The 14,996-nt window shown below is 39.6% G+C and overlaps 1 protein-coding gene across 3 annotated transcripts; it reads right to left on the bottom strand.

Moving 5' to 3' along the window:
* Nucleotides 1-737: 737 nt before the first annotated feature.
* On the bottom strand, nt 738-11,410 carry LOC116318217 (ribonuclease inhibitor-like). 3 transcript variants are annotated; one of them, XM_039600596.1, is made up of 8 exons: nt 10,471-11,410; nt 9,554-9,727; nt 6,590-6,766; nt 6,124-6,297; nt 5,837-6,010; nt 5,443-5,616; nt 3,900-4,073; nt 738-1,342 (listed from the first exon to the last, which is right to left on the bottom strand). In XM_039600596.1, exons 1-8 carry the CDS (start codon nt 11,388-11,390, stop codon nt 1,333-1,335), a joined length of 1,977 nt encoding a protein of 658 aa, XP_039456530.1. In that variant the 5' UTR covers nt 11,391-11,410; the 3' UTR covers nt 738-1,332. The 3 variants fall into 3 exon arrangements, with proteins under 3 accessions (XP_039456530.1, XP_039456531.1, XP_039456532.1); XM_039600597.1 differs by having other exon boundaries at nt 5,443-5,559; XM_039600598.1 differs by lacking the exons at nt 738-1,342; nt 3,900-4,073; nt 5,443-5,616 and having other exon boundaries at nt 5,901-6,039.
* Nucleotides 11,411-14,996: the final 3,586 nt, after the last annotated feature.

Raw genomic sequence — 14,996 nt, 5'->3', positions numbered from 1 at the left:
CGGGTGTTCACTGTTCGTGAGACATAAACTACACCTTTCTTAGCTGCTACTTCAAAGCACATTGTGCGCTGTCTGTCCCATGTGCTGCACAACAACTTTCAATATTTAGTATTTACTGCTGTTCACACTCAGCTAGATTAACGTGATGGTGTTGTGTTTAGTATGTTGCTTTGTTTTTGTTTGGTTTTTTTTTGCTTGTCTTTTCTTCTTTTCTCTCAACAGGTGATCCAAGAGATTTTTTTTTCTTTCTCTTTGTCTTTATAAGTGCCCTTTCTCACTGTCCCTTTTCCTTCTGTTTTTCTTTTCCTTCCTCTCTTTCTTTCTCCCTTTCCTATCCCCCAGTCATGTCTGTCCCATCTGTAACAACTGAAAATAAAATAAATAATAACAACAAAGTTTGATCAAATGGACCAATACGGCAATGCCATGATGATCCATTTGGCAAAATAAATCCATTTGGTATCCTTGTTGGTCTTCAGACAACAATTCTGACGGCTTAAGAACCAAATGGGACAGACAAAAAAAAAAAAAAAAAAAAAAAAAAAAAAAAAAAATATAACGCAAACAAGAGCTACTGAAGGGGTAGCTTCCGCCACCATGGACGAAAATGATTGTGTCAGAATGGCATTTAAGCTGTCAGTTAGTGAAAACATAATACAATGAACTCTTACTTTTTTTTAAAAAAAAAAAATCTATCTAACTCATTGTTGTGTTTAAATAGCTGGTTTGAAGTGTGGTAGTGTCATCATAGATTTATTTATAGCACAGAATATAAAGCAAAAGCTGAATAACATTTAAAATGAAGTTAAACTGAAAGTACTTATTTGAAAAGCAACAAAATAAAAAGAATAATATCTAATAATATGAGCATATACTTACACCAGTATTTACAGTGTCCTTCATTAAAAGGCTCAGTATTGATATTTTTTTCATTCATTTTTATATAAATTGATTATTGGTAATAGCAATATTTCTTCTTCTCCTTCTTCTTCTTCTTCTTCTTCTTCTTCTTATTATTATTATTATTATTAATAATAATAATAATAATAATAATAATAATAATAATAATAATAATAATAATAATGAATGTGTCCCTTTCCCCCTTGATGTGTCTTTTCTTCAGTGCAGCTGTCAGAAGAATAGACTTAGAAGACTCTTAGAAGAGTTCACTCTCCAGCACTATCAGTCACCTCGACTTCTCTTTGGATGAAGCTTAACTCTCCATATCACCTCCTAGTAACACACACGCTGCTGCTGCTGCTTCAGTTTCTTGGGATCATCAGAACACAGCTCATCCACTTACATTATACACTGTCACCATTGCCAAGATCATCATTGCCAGCTGTAAAAAGAGAAGAAACAGAGATGAATATTCTGTTTACTGAAACTCAGTTTATTCGCTTCAATGATGAAGCACAGCCAGTAAAACATGCAGCAGAGGAGCAAATGGGCAGCGTAACCACTGTCCTCTCAGCTCTCATGTTCAGATGTTGGAGTAAATATATAGAACTTCCAGTGTTGGGGAGTAACGGAATACATGTACCGCCGTTACGTATTCAGAATACAAAATATGAGTAACTGTATTCCGTTACAGTTACCGTTTAAAAAGGTGGTATTCAGAATACAGTTACTTTGTTGAAATAAATGGAATACACGGCGGTACTTTCCTGTTTCATATTGTCGCGGGTCAGGATTGTTTGGGTTTGTTTGACAGCTACATTCTGTTGTTCCAGGCGGCAGCGTTACGGTTGCCATGGTTACAGGGTGACGCGCTCTCTCTCTGCGTGTTTCCTGGGTGAGAGAGCTTTTTTGTTGTTGTTGTTGTGCTAAGCTAAAAGGCAGAATGCTACAGGCATAGCTCTAAAGCATGTAGCCTGATGGGCAGTGTAGTCCGTGCTGCAGCGAGAATGGGCTGCCATACCCATTATGTGTCTGTGAGCGAGGGAGGGAGAGAAAGGAAAAGTCCGAGCTGTCACGGAGCAAAAACGGGAGCTGGAAGCATGTAAATATAATAATAACCACTGCAGCCAAGAAGAGTGCCTGAGGAGCCCATTTGTAAGTAAGCTATTAAGACTCAACTGTACACTGTGTTCGTGTTTTCCTCCGGAAAAAAAAAGTTCCGTTGGAGCAGCCTTTCAACGCCTCTCTGTCTCCCGCAAGCAAAGTTGACCCAGACAACAAAGTAAAGCTAGTTTTCGGCTACCAGCCCGACAGGGAACGGACGTGTTAGCCAGAGGTCCCTTTACTACGTTTTCGTACTACGTACCTTCAGTAACAGTAATAAATCACAGCAATAGGACATTCATGTAGTTGTAAACAGCATGATAATATATTAAGTATTCCAAAGTATTCAGAATACGTTACTCTCATTGAGTAACGTAACGGAATACGTTACAGAATACATTTTAGGGCATGTATTCAGTATTCTGTAGTGGAATACATTTTAAAAGTAACCTTCCCAACACTGAGAACTTCACACAGAATTTTAGCATCATGTTTGTTCCACTCAAATTCACATTGGAAATGAACTGATGAGAATCTTTAATACTTTGTTGCACTTTAATGATGAGTTTCTTTCTGTTTCAATGAAACAAAGAGTTTCTGCGCATTGATGAACATCTCATCAGCTAATAAATAAACATGCAGACTGTCACCGAATATATCTAGATGAAGCCACTGATGGGGAAAAATGCAAATGTAACTCTGGACTTCAAAAGAACTTCTGCTCTGTATGAAGACTAGATGTAGATACTAGATTATTAAATGTAACAGTGGTTCTCTGAACAACAGTCTGCAGGCTTCTTTTAGAACAAAAAGATTCAATGCTCCCACAGTCTGATGAATGAGGACCATTGTTTCTTTAAATCTTATAAGACTGTCAGCTAGAATCCAAGTTTATGTCCTTTAGACTTGAACACAACAACAGCAATCATCTTTACAACAACTCAAACACATGCTCACAATAAAAAGGGCTAAAAACAACTTAAGTACCCTTAATCACAGGGTCTCTACCCTACAATATAACAACCCAGCATCACGGCAAAACATGTAATAGACGCTTTGGTCCATTGTGTCCATTCATCACTTTGCCTCTCCTAAGCATGAAATGGACATGCTTGCAGAAGCTGCAGTAGGCTGCAAAATATATATCAAGCCATCATCATCATCATTTTTATTGATAAAGCACTTTAAAACAACCACAGCGGACGCAAAGCGCTGTAGATTGGAACTAAATAATAACATTTACACAATATATAAATAAAAACCAAATTAAAAAAAAAATTATTAATTAGTTAGTTAATAACTAATTATATTACAAGACAAACTAAGTCTCACTGAGATCAAAAGCCAAAGAATAAAAATGGGTTTTAAGATGTGTTTTAAAAGTCAACATGAAAATAATCACAGTAAAGCATTTAAAAAGACATTATTGACACATTTATAAGTAAATACCTATTAGCCACCTAACTTAACAATTTCTGCCGACTGATGGATTGATGGAATGTACTTCATTTGTTTATTGCTTTAAATATATTATATCCCCCTGCTGGTAATGCAACCTGCAATCAACTTGCGTGTGTATATATATTTGACGCTTTGGAAAGGCAAAGTGTGAAATGGACACAGTGGTCCAGCGTGTCTATTACACGCTTTGCTATGATATCAGGTTGAATATAAGGTATACTGAGGTGCCTGCTGTTGTGATTTGGTGCTATATAAATAAAAATGAATTGAATTCAATTGTCTTATCACACTGGTTGACTGTTTTCGTCTCTCATAGTTTCACTGAGGAAAGCCAACACTTGGATGATGCAGATTTACAAGAAAAGTTGGATTACATATGTGTTGACCTTTCATAATAACTGTGTTTAGTACAATACCACTCAAATTTTACTGACCTCAGGGTCTCCAGTTTATACTGTGGACTCCTCACAAGTTTAGACAGTTGCTTAACGTCTGAATCCTTCAGGTTGTTGTCACTCAGGTTCAGGATTCTTAGATGTGAAGGATTGGACCTCAGAGCAGAGACCAGTGCAGCACAGCTGATCACTGACAAATTGCAGCGCCTCAGTCTGGATAAACAATTAAACATGTACATATAATCAGTGATAATTATATCAAATGCGTTCAGGTTACTTCCCCAATTTTCGTCAGCATGTAAACTGTACTACACGTGGGAAAAGCTACTGAATAAAGTCTACCCCAACATTAAACAGGGATACAGCACCATAACAACACCCCATCTGGGCTAGTTGGACCAAATATCCTTATTTATGTTACACCACATCTGTACTCTGCTACATCTAGTACTGCACAGAAACCATCACCACTGCATCTGGGTGTATGCCAACCAAAAGTTTGGATGGCAAGTGCAGTTAGGACCCTGCTGAGGAAACTCCCTTCAGGTCTGGTCATGTGGAACTGTACAGTTCAGCCAGAGCAAATCTAAAAAAGGGCATCAGATAGGCCAAGCTGGATTATAATAATAAAACTGAGGACCACCTCCACAGCAACAACTTGAATCGGGTGTGGCTGACTTGTTAACTACAAACCCAGACCCAATGCTGTGGATGGTGACACTGTGCTAGAGGAGAACATGAACTGCTTCTTTTGACAAACTGGCCAGAAGTTACATCATCTAAGCACTTCCACCCACATTCGACAACCACCAGATTGCATGCAGGGATAAGAGATCAACAGACGATGCCATAGCCACAGCTCTAAACAGAACCCTGACCCATCTGGAATACAAGGACAGTTATGCCAGGCTTCTTTTCATCGATGTCAGCTTGGCATTCAACAAAATCATCCCTAACAGACTGATAACAAAACTAATCAACGTTAGCCTCCCACACTTCACTTGCCTCTGCATTAGGGACTTCCTCAGAGACCACCCACAGAGAGTCACAGTAGGGTCTCACCTCTTCCCACCACTCAGCCCCAACATAAACTTGAAACAGGGATGTGTGCTAAGTCCACTACTGTATACTCTATACTTCACCCATGATTGCACTCCCACCCGCTGAAACAACTCTAACAGTTGTATGTTGTATGTTGTTAGGGTTGTATGTCCTTTTCTCTAACTTGTGCAATCAAGAATGATTCAAGCACACACATATATGTACATATTAAATATGTACATATTTAATCATGCTTATACTGTATTTATTTATTAGAAACTTTTATTTTATATTTCTTTATTGTTATGAATAGTTAGATTGCTTTCTTTGCTTTCCTTGTTTTTCTTTGCACTGAATAGAACAGCATATAATATCAGTGTGTTTTTGGCATAATGACAAAAAAAAGATTCTAACGATTCTGATTTAGCTAAACATGAGTTTATCATTATTAAATGAGCAATCCCTAATTTCTGAATTTCTTTGTGTCTGTGTGTATCCATAATGTAATTATGTATTACAGAATTACAGAAAGTGAACCGACCTCAGAGTCTCCAGTCTACAGAGAGGAATCTCCAGAAAACCACAGAGATGCTTCACTCCTGAATCTTGCAGCTTATTTACACCCAAATCCAGACATTTCAGATTGGAGGGGTTGGCCCTTAAAGCAGAGACCAGAGTAGCACAGCTGATCTCTGACAAACTGCAGCACCACAGACTGAACAAAGAATTACAAATGTGGATAAAATCAAATACAATCCAGCCACATATGGACAGTTTTTAAATTTGCACATATACCACACTATGCCCTCATCAGTAAGATTTTCTTACTCATAAATCATTATCAAAACAATTTTTTCAACTTTAAAGAAAGAAGTTAACTATACTATACACATAAATTAAAAGATTTAGTAATAGCAGACAGTAAGCAAACTGACATCAGAGTCTCCAATCTACATAGAGGAATCTCCAGAAAACTGCACAGCTGCTTCACTCCAGAATCCTGAATCTCGTTTCCACCCAAGTCCAGGTGTTTCAGATGGGAGGGATTGGACTTAAGAGCAGAAACCAGAGAAGAACAGCCAATCTCTGAAAAACTGCAGAGCTCCAGTCTAAATAGAGAATAAAACATGTAGATAACCTAAATTTTGATCATTTATACATGGAACTGATGGAAGTCTATCAAATTTTGGTTTTTCAGTAGTCACAGAATAGGTAAACTGACCTCAGAGTGTCCAGTCTACAGTTTGAACTCTCCAGAAAACCATATAGTTGTTTCACTCCTGAATCCTGCAGGTCATTATGAGTCAGGTCCAATTTTTTCAAATGGGAGGGGTTAGACTTCAGAGCTGAGACCAGAGCAACACTGCTTTCTGGCGACAAACCGCTGAGCTCCAATCTAAGTAACGAATAAAACGATAATAAACAAATTAGATGTGGAAAGGTTGGTAATGTGAAGTTCAGGGAATCTTCTGTGCACCGATGTGACTGTTTAGCAGGCATATGAAACATTTATTTACTTTATTAACTAACAGTGGCCATTCACTTCAATATATGTGCCCAACACTAGTCTTTAGTGACTACAGACCAATTTATATTCAAATAAAACATTGGTTTTTGGATGGATGCTACACGATGGAAATGAATTAATAATGAAATATATAATAGTAACAGAGAGTAAGTGACCTAACCTCAGAGACTCCAGTCTACAGTGTGGACTTTCCAGAAAACAACACAGCTGTTTCAGTCCTGAATCATCCAGGTTGTTGTTGTAGCTCAGGTCCAGATCTTTCAGATGGTAGGGGTTTGATTTCAGAGCAGAGAATAGAGCAACATGGCTGATCGCTGACAAACTGCAGCCCTCCAAACTGAATCAGGAATAAAACACATTAATATAATAGCATGTTTTTACCTTCTCTCAATCTAATGTGTACTTAGTATCTGTCTTTCTTTCACTTTCACTTTTACACTCATGTTTGGTCAGAGTGATATTATAAATGTAACATGAAAAGGTGTTTGACCTCTTCCTGATTTATTTTTTTTAAAATTGCATATTTGTCATACTTTAAATTTAAAGTGATTTTAAATGATCGCTTTAGTTTTAATATTACCCCGACCTATTATTCAAACAATATTATACACACCTACCTAGTCCTATGTGAAAAAAAATAATAGACATGGGTTTCATAGACAATTGTGAAAGTTTCTGTGGAAAAACTGTTAGGAAAGATGGCATTCATCCTACTGTGGTGGACCGCACGACCAGGTGGCTGGAGGCGGTACCCCTGGCATCCACGACAGCGGCGACGGTGGCCAGAGCATTTTTGTCGACGTGGGTTTCACGTTTCGGTCCCCCTGCTGACATTACCTCAGACAGGGGCCCCCAGTTCGTTTTTGAGCTTTGGTCTGCCATGGCTGACGGCCTGGGGGTCAAGGTCCACCGCACCACAGCATACCACCCGCAAGCTAACGGGATGTGCGAACGGTTTCACCGGTCTCTTAAGGCTGCGCTCCGGGCTTCCTTGACAGGTGGCGACTGGGTCGACCGTCTTCCGTGGGTTTTGCTGGGATTGCGTAGCGCGGTTAAAGAAGACCTCGGGGCTTCCCCGGCTGAACTGGTCCTGTGCACCACTGCCTGCCTGACACTTTTGTTCCGAGTTCGTTGGACTCTGCTCGTTTTGTTTTCGTCAGGCACGATGCCCATAGGACTCCGCTGCGTCCCCCATATGACGGGCCATACAGGGTTCTTAAACCAGGCAACAAACATTTCATTTTGGACTTTGGCGGTCGGCAGGAGGTTGTCTCTGTTGACAGACTTAAGCCTGCACATGTTATGCATGAGGATCAGGTGGTCCCGGCCCAGGCCCCTCGCCGCGGCCGCCCACCTGCCACCGGGCTGATGGATTCTGTTTTTTCCCCCAGGAGCGACCCGCAATCAACGGAGTCCGAGTCGTCTGCAGCTTTTTCTGACCGCCAGTGCCAGCCTCGTTTCCGGGCTGGGTTGCCCTCTGTCAGTCCCCGGTTCAGCCGTTCCGGCCGTTTCCTTAAGCCCCGGGTCCTGGACTAGTTCTGCTCGGTGTTCGGGGGGGGCATGTGTGGTGGACCACTAGAGGGCTCCACTCACACCCAGTGTTGAGGAAGTGTGTTCCTCTGTTTTGTGGCGCGATATGAGCAGTTGATGTGAGAGACGAATAAAGAAGGAGTGAGAACTGAGACCTCTGTGTCGTTGATGCTTACCTCCACACTACTTTAGATATAAAGGACATCATTTCTATCACATCATTTGATCATTTGGTCAAATTAATAACAAAGTGACTATCCTGAGTTGGTACCAGGAAAGAGAGTTGCAGTCTCACACACCTCTCTGAAGTTTCTGTCTTTATGTTATCCTCGAGAAACCCCATCCCCAAAGAGACTGTGTCTGCTCGCCGGTCATCATCAAACAAACCAAAAATCAGCATAATAAAAAAGAATAATATAACACCCTAAAATGATTCAGAGACTAAAACAATTAAATGTGGACTATTAAACATTAGATCGCTCTAAGTTACTGTGAGTAAATGATTTAATGATTGTTCAACATATTGATTTATTCTGCCTTACAGAAACCTGGTTACAGTATGATGAATATTTTAGTTTAGATAGATCAGTACTACTGAGTGTCACTAACTTTCAGAATCCTCAAATTTAGTTCAGTTCAATTCGATTTTATTTATACAGAGCCAAACCACAACAATAGTCACCTCAAGGCGCTTTATATTATAAGGTAGACCCTAGAATAAAAAAGCACAGGCTGAGAGGGAGGAGTGGCAGCTTATTTATCAAACATGTTTATCAAGCCAGTTTTAGTTCTTATCTGTTGTCCTCCTGGTGCATACTCATACATACAGAACACCTTTCAAGATATTTTTTTGGTTGGTCTGTCAATTCACTTTCAGGCCTTTATTTTGCACACTAAACTTTGAGTTAATGATTAAACATTTATATATTTAAAACTATTGACTGAGTTGAAAGCCTGAATATTTCACTGGTCTTAACATAAAAATCTTTTTCTGTAATTTGTGATAGATACATTTAAAAAAAACATCTGAGTATTGAATTAAATTTTAATTTAATTGAATTTAATTTTAAAAATTCCAGCACCCCAGAAAATAAAATATGTCATTCAGAAAACAAAATATTTTTGAGTACTCTGTGTCTGTCAGGTTTCCTCTTTCCTTTTGATAGTCCTTGTCTCTTGTGTATAACGTTCAGTTTGCTTCCCTTTCCTTGGTATGTCTAATTTGTTCCACCGTGTTTCCCAGCTGTCTCCACTTCCCTAATCTTCCCCTTGTTTATATATTTTCTCAGTGTCTGAGTATAGAGATCTGTATGGAAGCGGTTAGTGCAGAAAACAACATGAAGAAACTAAAGGCAAGACAAGCTGACACATGGCATTGCATCAGGTAGTGTAGAGTGTAGGATTTTACCAATTAAGCTATGTGCACAATCTGGTGCCGAAATTCGAGTCCTGGATACCCAAAACCAAGATACCATAAAGGAACTGGAAAAAGATGGGTCATTCCATCTGACCGTGCTCGAGTCAGGTTATAAGGAGAAAGCTTTACAGTTCAATTTATTGAAATATCTTCAGAAATAGTAATCAGTGAACTGACCTCAGAGTCTCCAGTCTGCAGTTTGGACTCTCCAGAGCAGCAAAAATGTTTTTTGCCTCTAAATCCTGCAGTTTGTTTCCATTCAGGTTCAGCTCTGTCAGATGGGAGGGGTTGGACATGAGAGCTGAGGCCACGATTTCATAGTGAGTCTCTGACAGTTTACAGCCAGAGAGTCTGTGATGACACATATTACAGAACAATTTATTATAAAGAACTAGTGTTTTGTGCATCTTCCAAAGTAAGATGTCATTGAACAAAAGGAAAAGAGCACAATGTTGCAAACTGCATCCAGACAGAGATAACATATTTCCAGAGCGACATTAGCTGCAGCCAGAGGCTGAGTTCAACAAGTAACAATAGCATGGATGAACAGTTAGGCTTGTAGCATTGTAGCCTCGATTTCTAGGTGCGCCTGCTCCGAAAGTACAATCATTATGCTGATTTTAAGTCTCTTTGGACAAGATTTCATCTTTGGTTTTTATTTTTGATGCTGTGCTTAAACATTAACACCAAAAACACAAACACTAAAATACGATGGCAACTGTGTCCTCATTAGGATAAAGATTTGTGTTAACGTGTGTAACATGAAATAATAATTCTCCTCAGTCTCTCTCAGACCTGCAGATTTTAGGGAAATTTCACATTTACTCTATTTACTCTGGTCTGAATTAGTTAGAGTTTGTAAGCAAACAGTGATGCATCATTACAATGCATTTTTACAGTAATTCTTTCATAAGAAACAAACAACATTTTCATAGCAGCTCAACAGCATCTGTGACAAAATCTAACCAATGTATTATTTGCAATAAAAAAGTGGAATAATGAAAAAGAACAATGAGAGCATTATAGTAAGACATTTTGAACACCTTAACTACAAATGTACATTGATTCACAATCTTAATCAGATATTTACTCACTGAGCCTTTTTACAGTTCCTCACAGCAGGAATCAGTCTCCTTCGTCCCTCATCTGATGTGTTATACTTCTTCAGGACAAACTCATCCAAAACCTTCTCTGACATCTGCAGCATGTAGGCCAGAGCTGAGCAGTGGATCTCAGAAAGCTCCTTCTCTGATCTGTTTTTGGACTTCAGAAACTCCAAAATCTCCTGATGTACTGTGAGTTCCTTCATCTCCATCAGACAATGGAAGATGTTGATGCATCTGTCAGGAGAGGTATTCTCATTGGTTATCTTGCAAAGGTTGCTGATGATTCGCTGTATAATTTCTGGAGTGCTCTCTGTCTGGCCTAGCAGACCTCCTAAGAGTCTCTGGTTGGACTCCAGAGAGAGACCATAAAGGAATCGCACCAACAGGTCCAGGTGTCCATTTTTAATTTGGAGGGATTTCTGTATGACTCTGCTCAGAAAGACATCTAAAGATGAGATGTCACCACAATAAACATGTTCACCATTCCCTAGAAACTGCTTCAGCACTTCTGTTTTTCTGTTAGTATGACAGTGAAACATGTAGACTGCAGCCAGAAACTCCTGAATGCTCAGATGAACAAAGCAATAGACTGATTTCTGGAATATCACACAGTCTCGTATGAAGATCTCTGTACAAACTCCTGAGTACACTGAGGCCTCTGTGACATCCAGACCACACAGCTCCAGGTCTTCTCGGTAGAACATGATGTTTCCTTTCTCCAGATTTTCAAAGGCCAGCCTCCCCAGCTTCAAAAGAACTTCACTGTCAGCCTCCATCAGCTCCTGTGGACTCGTCTCACGTCCCTCATGGTACTTGTGCTTCTGTGTCTTTGTCTGAACAAGCAGGAAGTGTGAGTACATGTCAGTCAGGGTCTTGGGCAGCTCTCTTCTCTGCTCTGTGGTCAACATGTGCTCCAGAACTGTAGCAGTAAAACAGCAGAAGACTGGGATTCTACACATGATGTGGAGGCTCCTGGATGTCTTCATGTGGGAGATGATTCTGCTGGACAGCTCTTCATCACTGAATCTCCTCCTGAAGTACTCCTCCTTCTGGGTGTCAGTGAAGCCTCGTACTTCTGTTACCCTGTCAATATATGTAGGAGGGATCTGACTGGCTGCTGCAGGTCGGGAAGTTATCCAGATGAGAGCAGAGGAAAGCAGATTCCCCTCGATGAGGTTTGTCAGCAGCTCATTGACTGATGACTTCTGTGTGACATCAGACACAAGCTTCCCTTTAGTGAAATCCAATGAAAGTCTGCTTTCATCCAGGCCATCAAAGATGAACAAAAGTTTGCAGACAGTGAGCTGCTCTGCTGTGACCTTCTGTAATGTTGGATGGAAAACATGAAGCAGCTCTAGAAGACTGTACTTCTCATCTCTGATCAGGTTCAGCTCCCTGAATGAAAGCAGAATCACCACACTGACATGTTGGTTCTCCAAACCTTCAGCCCAGTCCAGAGTGAACTTCTGCACTAAGAAAGTTTTTCCAATGCCGGCAATGCCATTCGTCAGAACCACTCTGATGGGTCTCTGTTGGTCAGGCAAAGCTTTAAAAATGTCATGACAGCTGACTGGAGTGTCATTGGTGGTCTTGTTCATGGAAACTGACTCCAGCTGCCACACCTCATGTTGGGTATGAACCTCTTCACTCTGTCCTTCTGTGATGTAGAGCTCAGTGAAGATCCTGTTAAATAGGGTTCCACTTCCTGCTCCTTCAGTCACACGTTTACATCTCCTCCTCAGACTGACCTTGTGTTCGTCTAAGAACTTCTGCAGATGACTATCTGCTAAAAGATCAATGAACATATGAAGCAAATTTATATATTATAACTGAATTTTTAATTTTAATGTATGTACCCAGGTGGAAAATGGGGAGGAGGGGTGTGTGTGTGTGTGTGTGTGTGTGTGTGTGTGTGTGTGTGTGTGTGTGTGTGTGTGTGTGTGTGTGTGTGTGTGTGTGTGTGTGTGTGTGTGTGTGTGTGTTTGGACCATTTCAGCTGTGCATTTGTGAGTGGGCTCTAAGCAATGTAATAGAAGAAGACAAGCCACTGTAGTTGCTGATGCACTCAGAAATGTTTTCTCCCTAAGGTTTGAATTGCTTTTTTTGTAATTCAATTTGTCAAGAATGAAGGCCCTTTATGTATATTTTGTGCTTTATCATTTGCTCATTTGGCAAGACACCACATTTTATTTTAGCTTTTAATACCTGAACAACACAAGAAGTCCAGCTTTCAGAAATGAAATAATCAGACAGAGGTTCAGTCTTACTTTCATAGCTTCTCTGAATGCATCCACAGGTGTCCACACTGTGAAAAACAAGGAAAAATTATTCTGATCAGAACGAAACACAGTGAAGCCAGAAATACTAAAATTTAATACTAGCACTGAAATATATATGTCATGGTCATGCTAAGTCTGTAGTGGGCTGTTGGAGCCTATCACAAAGCATGGAAAGGCTGCAGAGCCTAACTTAATGGATAGAAAAACATGCAAGCTTTCCAGATATCATGGGGCACATGGGGCACATGTGGTACTTGCGAAAGATGAAAAAGCCTGGAGCCTTAATTAAGACCCAGAATGGATACGAGTATAGTAGGATGTGCTTCATGGAAATGTGGTTAAACTCACACTTCTTTGAACATAACCTGTCAAGCACATAGAGTAGAACACACCTAAACACACCAGAGATGAAGGAAACCATCAGACAGAAGACTTCTTTCCTTCAACCAGAACACTGAGGATGGGTATTAGTTGGGACTTCCATCACGACAGTGACTCAAAGCATACCTCCATGTCAACAAAGAAGTGACTAAAGAAGCACATTAAACCTCGAAACTCAAGTCTTGGTTTGAAACAAGTTTGCTCAACCAGTCTACATGTATTTTGTGCACTTTTTTGAAGGTATCAACTTCTTGGTTTGTCCACTGGAGGATCCTTCAGGAGTATGGAGTATATGGCCCATTACTATGGGCTCTGCAGTCTCTATATAATACCTATAGCCTATAGCCTATAGCAAGAGCTTGGTTTGCATTTTCTGGGAATAAGTCAAATGTAAATATTCTAATTTATGAAGACTTGAAGTTTACTGTATTTTACTATACTATATATACTATATTCACTATTTAGGATACAAAGTCTACTAAAAACAAAGGTGTATAATTATGTATTGCTTCATTTCTATTTTTCTGCAGTTGTTTGTTTTGTTTTGTTTTGTTTGTTTTGACCATCATGCCTCTAAAGTGACTAAAGATTTGAGATCTTTATCATCCAAAATCTGATCTTTATGTCAGGTTATCCTGCTTACTTATATTTAGCTGTGTATGTATACAGATACATTCAAATAGAAGAATTCCTTCATGTGTTTATCAGTGAGCTTTTCACACCAGATAAGTTTTTTTCTGGTGAGGAAATACACTGATTTTCAACATCCTCACTAGAGATGGACCGATCCGATATTACGTATCGGTATCGGTCCGATACTGACCTAAATTACTGGATCGGATATCAGAGGGAAATAAAAAATGTAATTCGATCCATTAAATATCAAAAAAGCACCTCACAAAACTTGCGACATGGCTTAACTCGGCTCATAACCGTAGCACGTAGGAGCAGTGTGCTTCACGTGATAGAGCAGCTGTGTGTATTTGCAGCCTCACTAGCAATCCGGCATTTCATCTCCGAGGAAGTTATCCCAGAGAGAAGTAAAGCAAGTGTGTAAGTTCATCTCTGAATGTTTATAAAGCATTCCCGCGTTAAGCTTAACAACCGATATATGGAGCAACTGCCTCTCATTCTCTCCCCCTCCCTCTCCCCCTCCCTCTCCTGCTGCTACTTTAATCATGAAACTGATCAATGATCAGCTGATCTTTTTTTTTTATATATATTTTTTGGGGGGCTGGGAGTTTTAGAACCCTATTAGGTTGCTTACTCTTTAAAATACCAGAATAGGGAGGATGGAGCAGGTTTAAGCGTATTAGATTGATCAGTGTTGCTGAACTATGAAATATTTTGGGTGCAGTGTATTTTTTTGCATACAGGTATAACAGAATAGCTTTAGTGTTTGTTTGTTTTTTAACTTGAGTGTGAACTTATACAAAAAGCAGCAAGATATTTTAAAAAACAGTTTTATTGATTAAAAAACACACTATATCGGATTCATATCGGTATCAGCAGATATCCAAATTTATGATATCGGTATCGGACATAAAAAAGTGGTATCGTGCCATCTCTAATCCTCACAGAAGCTTTGCATATTTAGAGCTGAGTGAAGGGGGTCTAACAGTTACTGTAAAGCAACAGTTGTTCTCTTATCATGAATTGTCTTTAGTTTCGTTTACAGAATAAACACTGCCTTACTTTGTGTTTGAGGGTCCAGGTTCTTCACTGAAGATTAGGTTTTCAACTTTGGACTGGTTACTCTTCAAAGACACACAGCTGCATCTTGGAAGCTCTGCACTGTGTCTGTGTTGCTGATCTCTGGAAACACAAACAGAAAAAATCTGTCTTGTGCATGTT

Source organism: Oreochromis aureus, linkage group 17 (assembly GCF_013358895.1).
Source record: "Oreochromis aureus strain Israel breed Guangdong linkage group 17, ZZ_aureus, whole genome shotgun sequence".
NCBI classification, from domain to species: Eukaryota; Metazoa; Chordata; class Actinopteri; order Cichliformes; family Cichlidae; genus Oreochromis; species Oreochromis aureus.
Note: the sequence above shows the minus strand (reverse complement) of the source record. Positions and strands in the feature narration are given on the sequence as shown.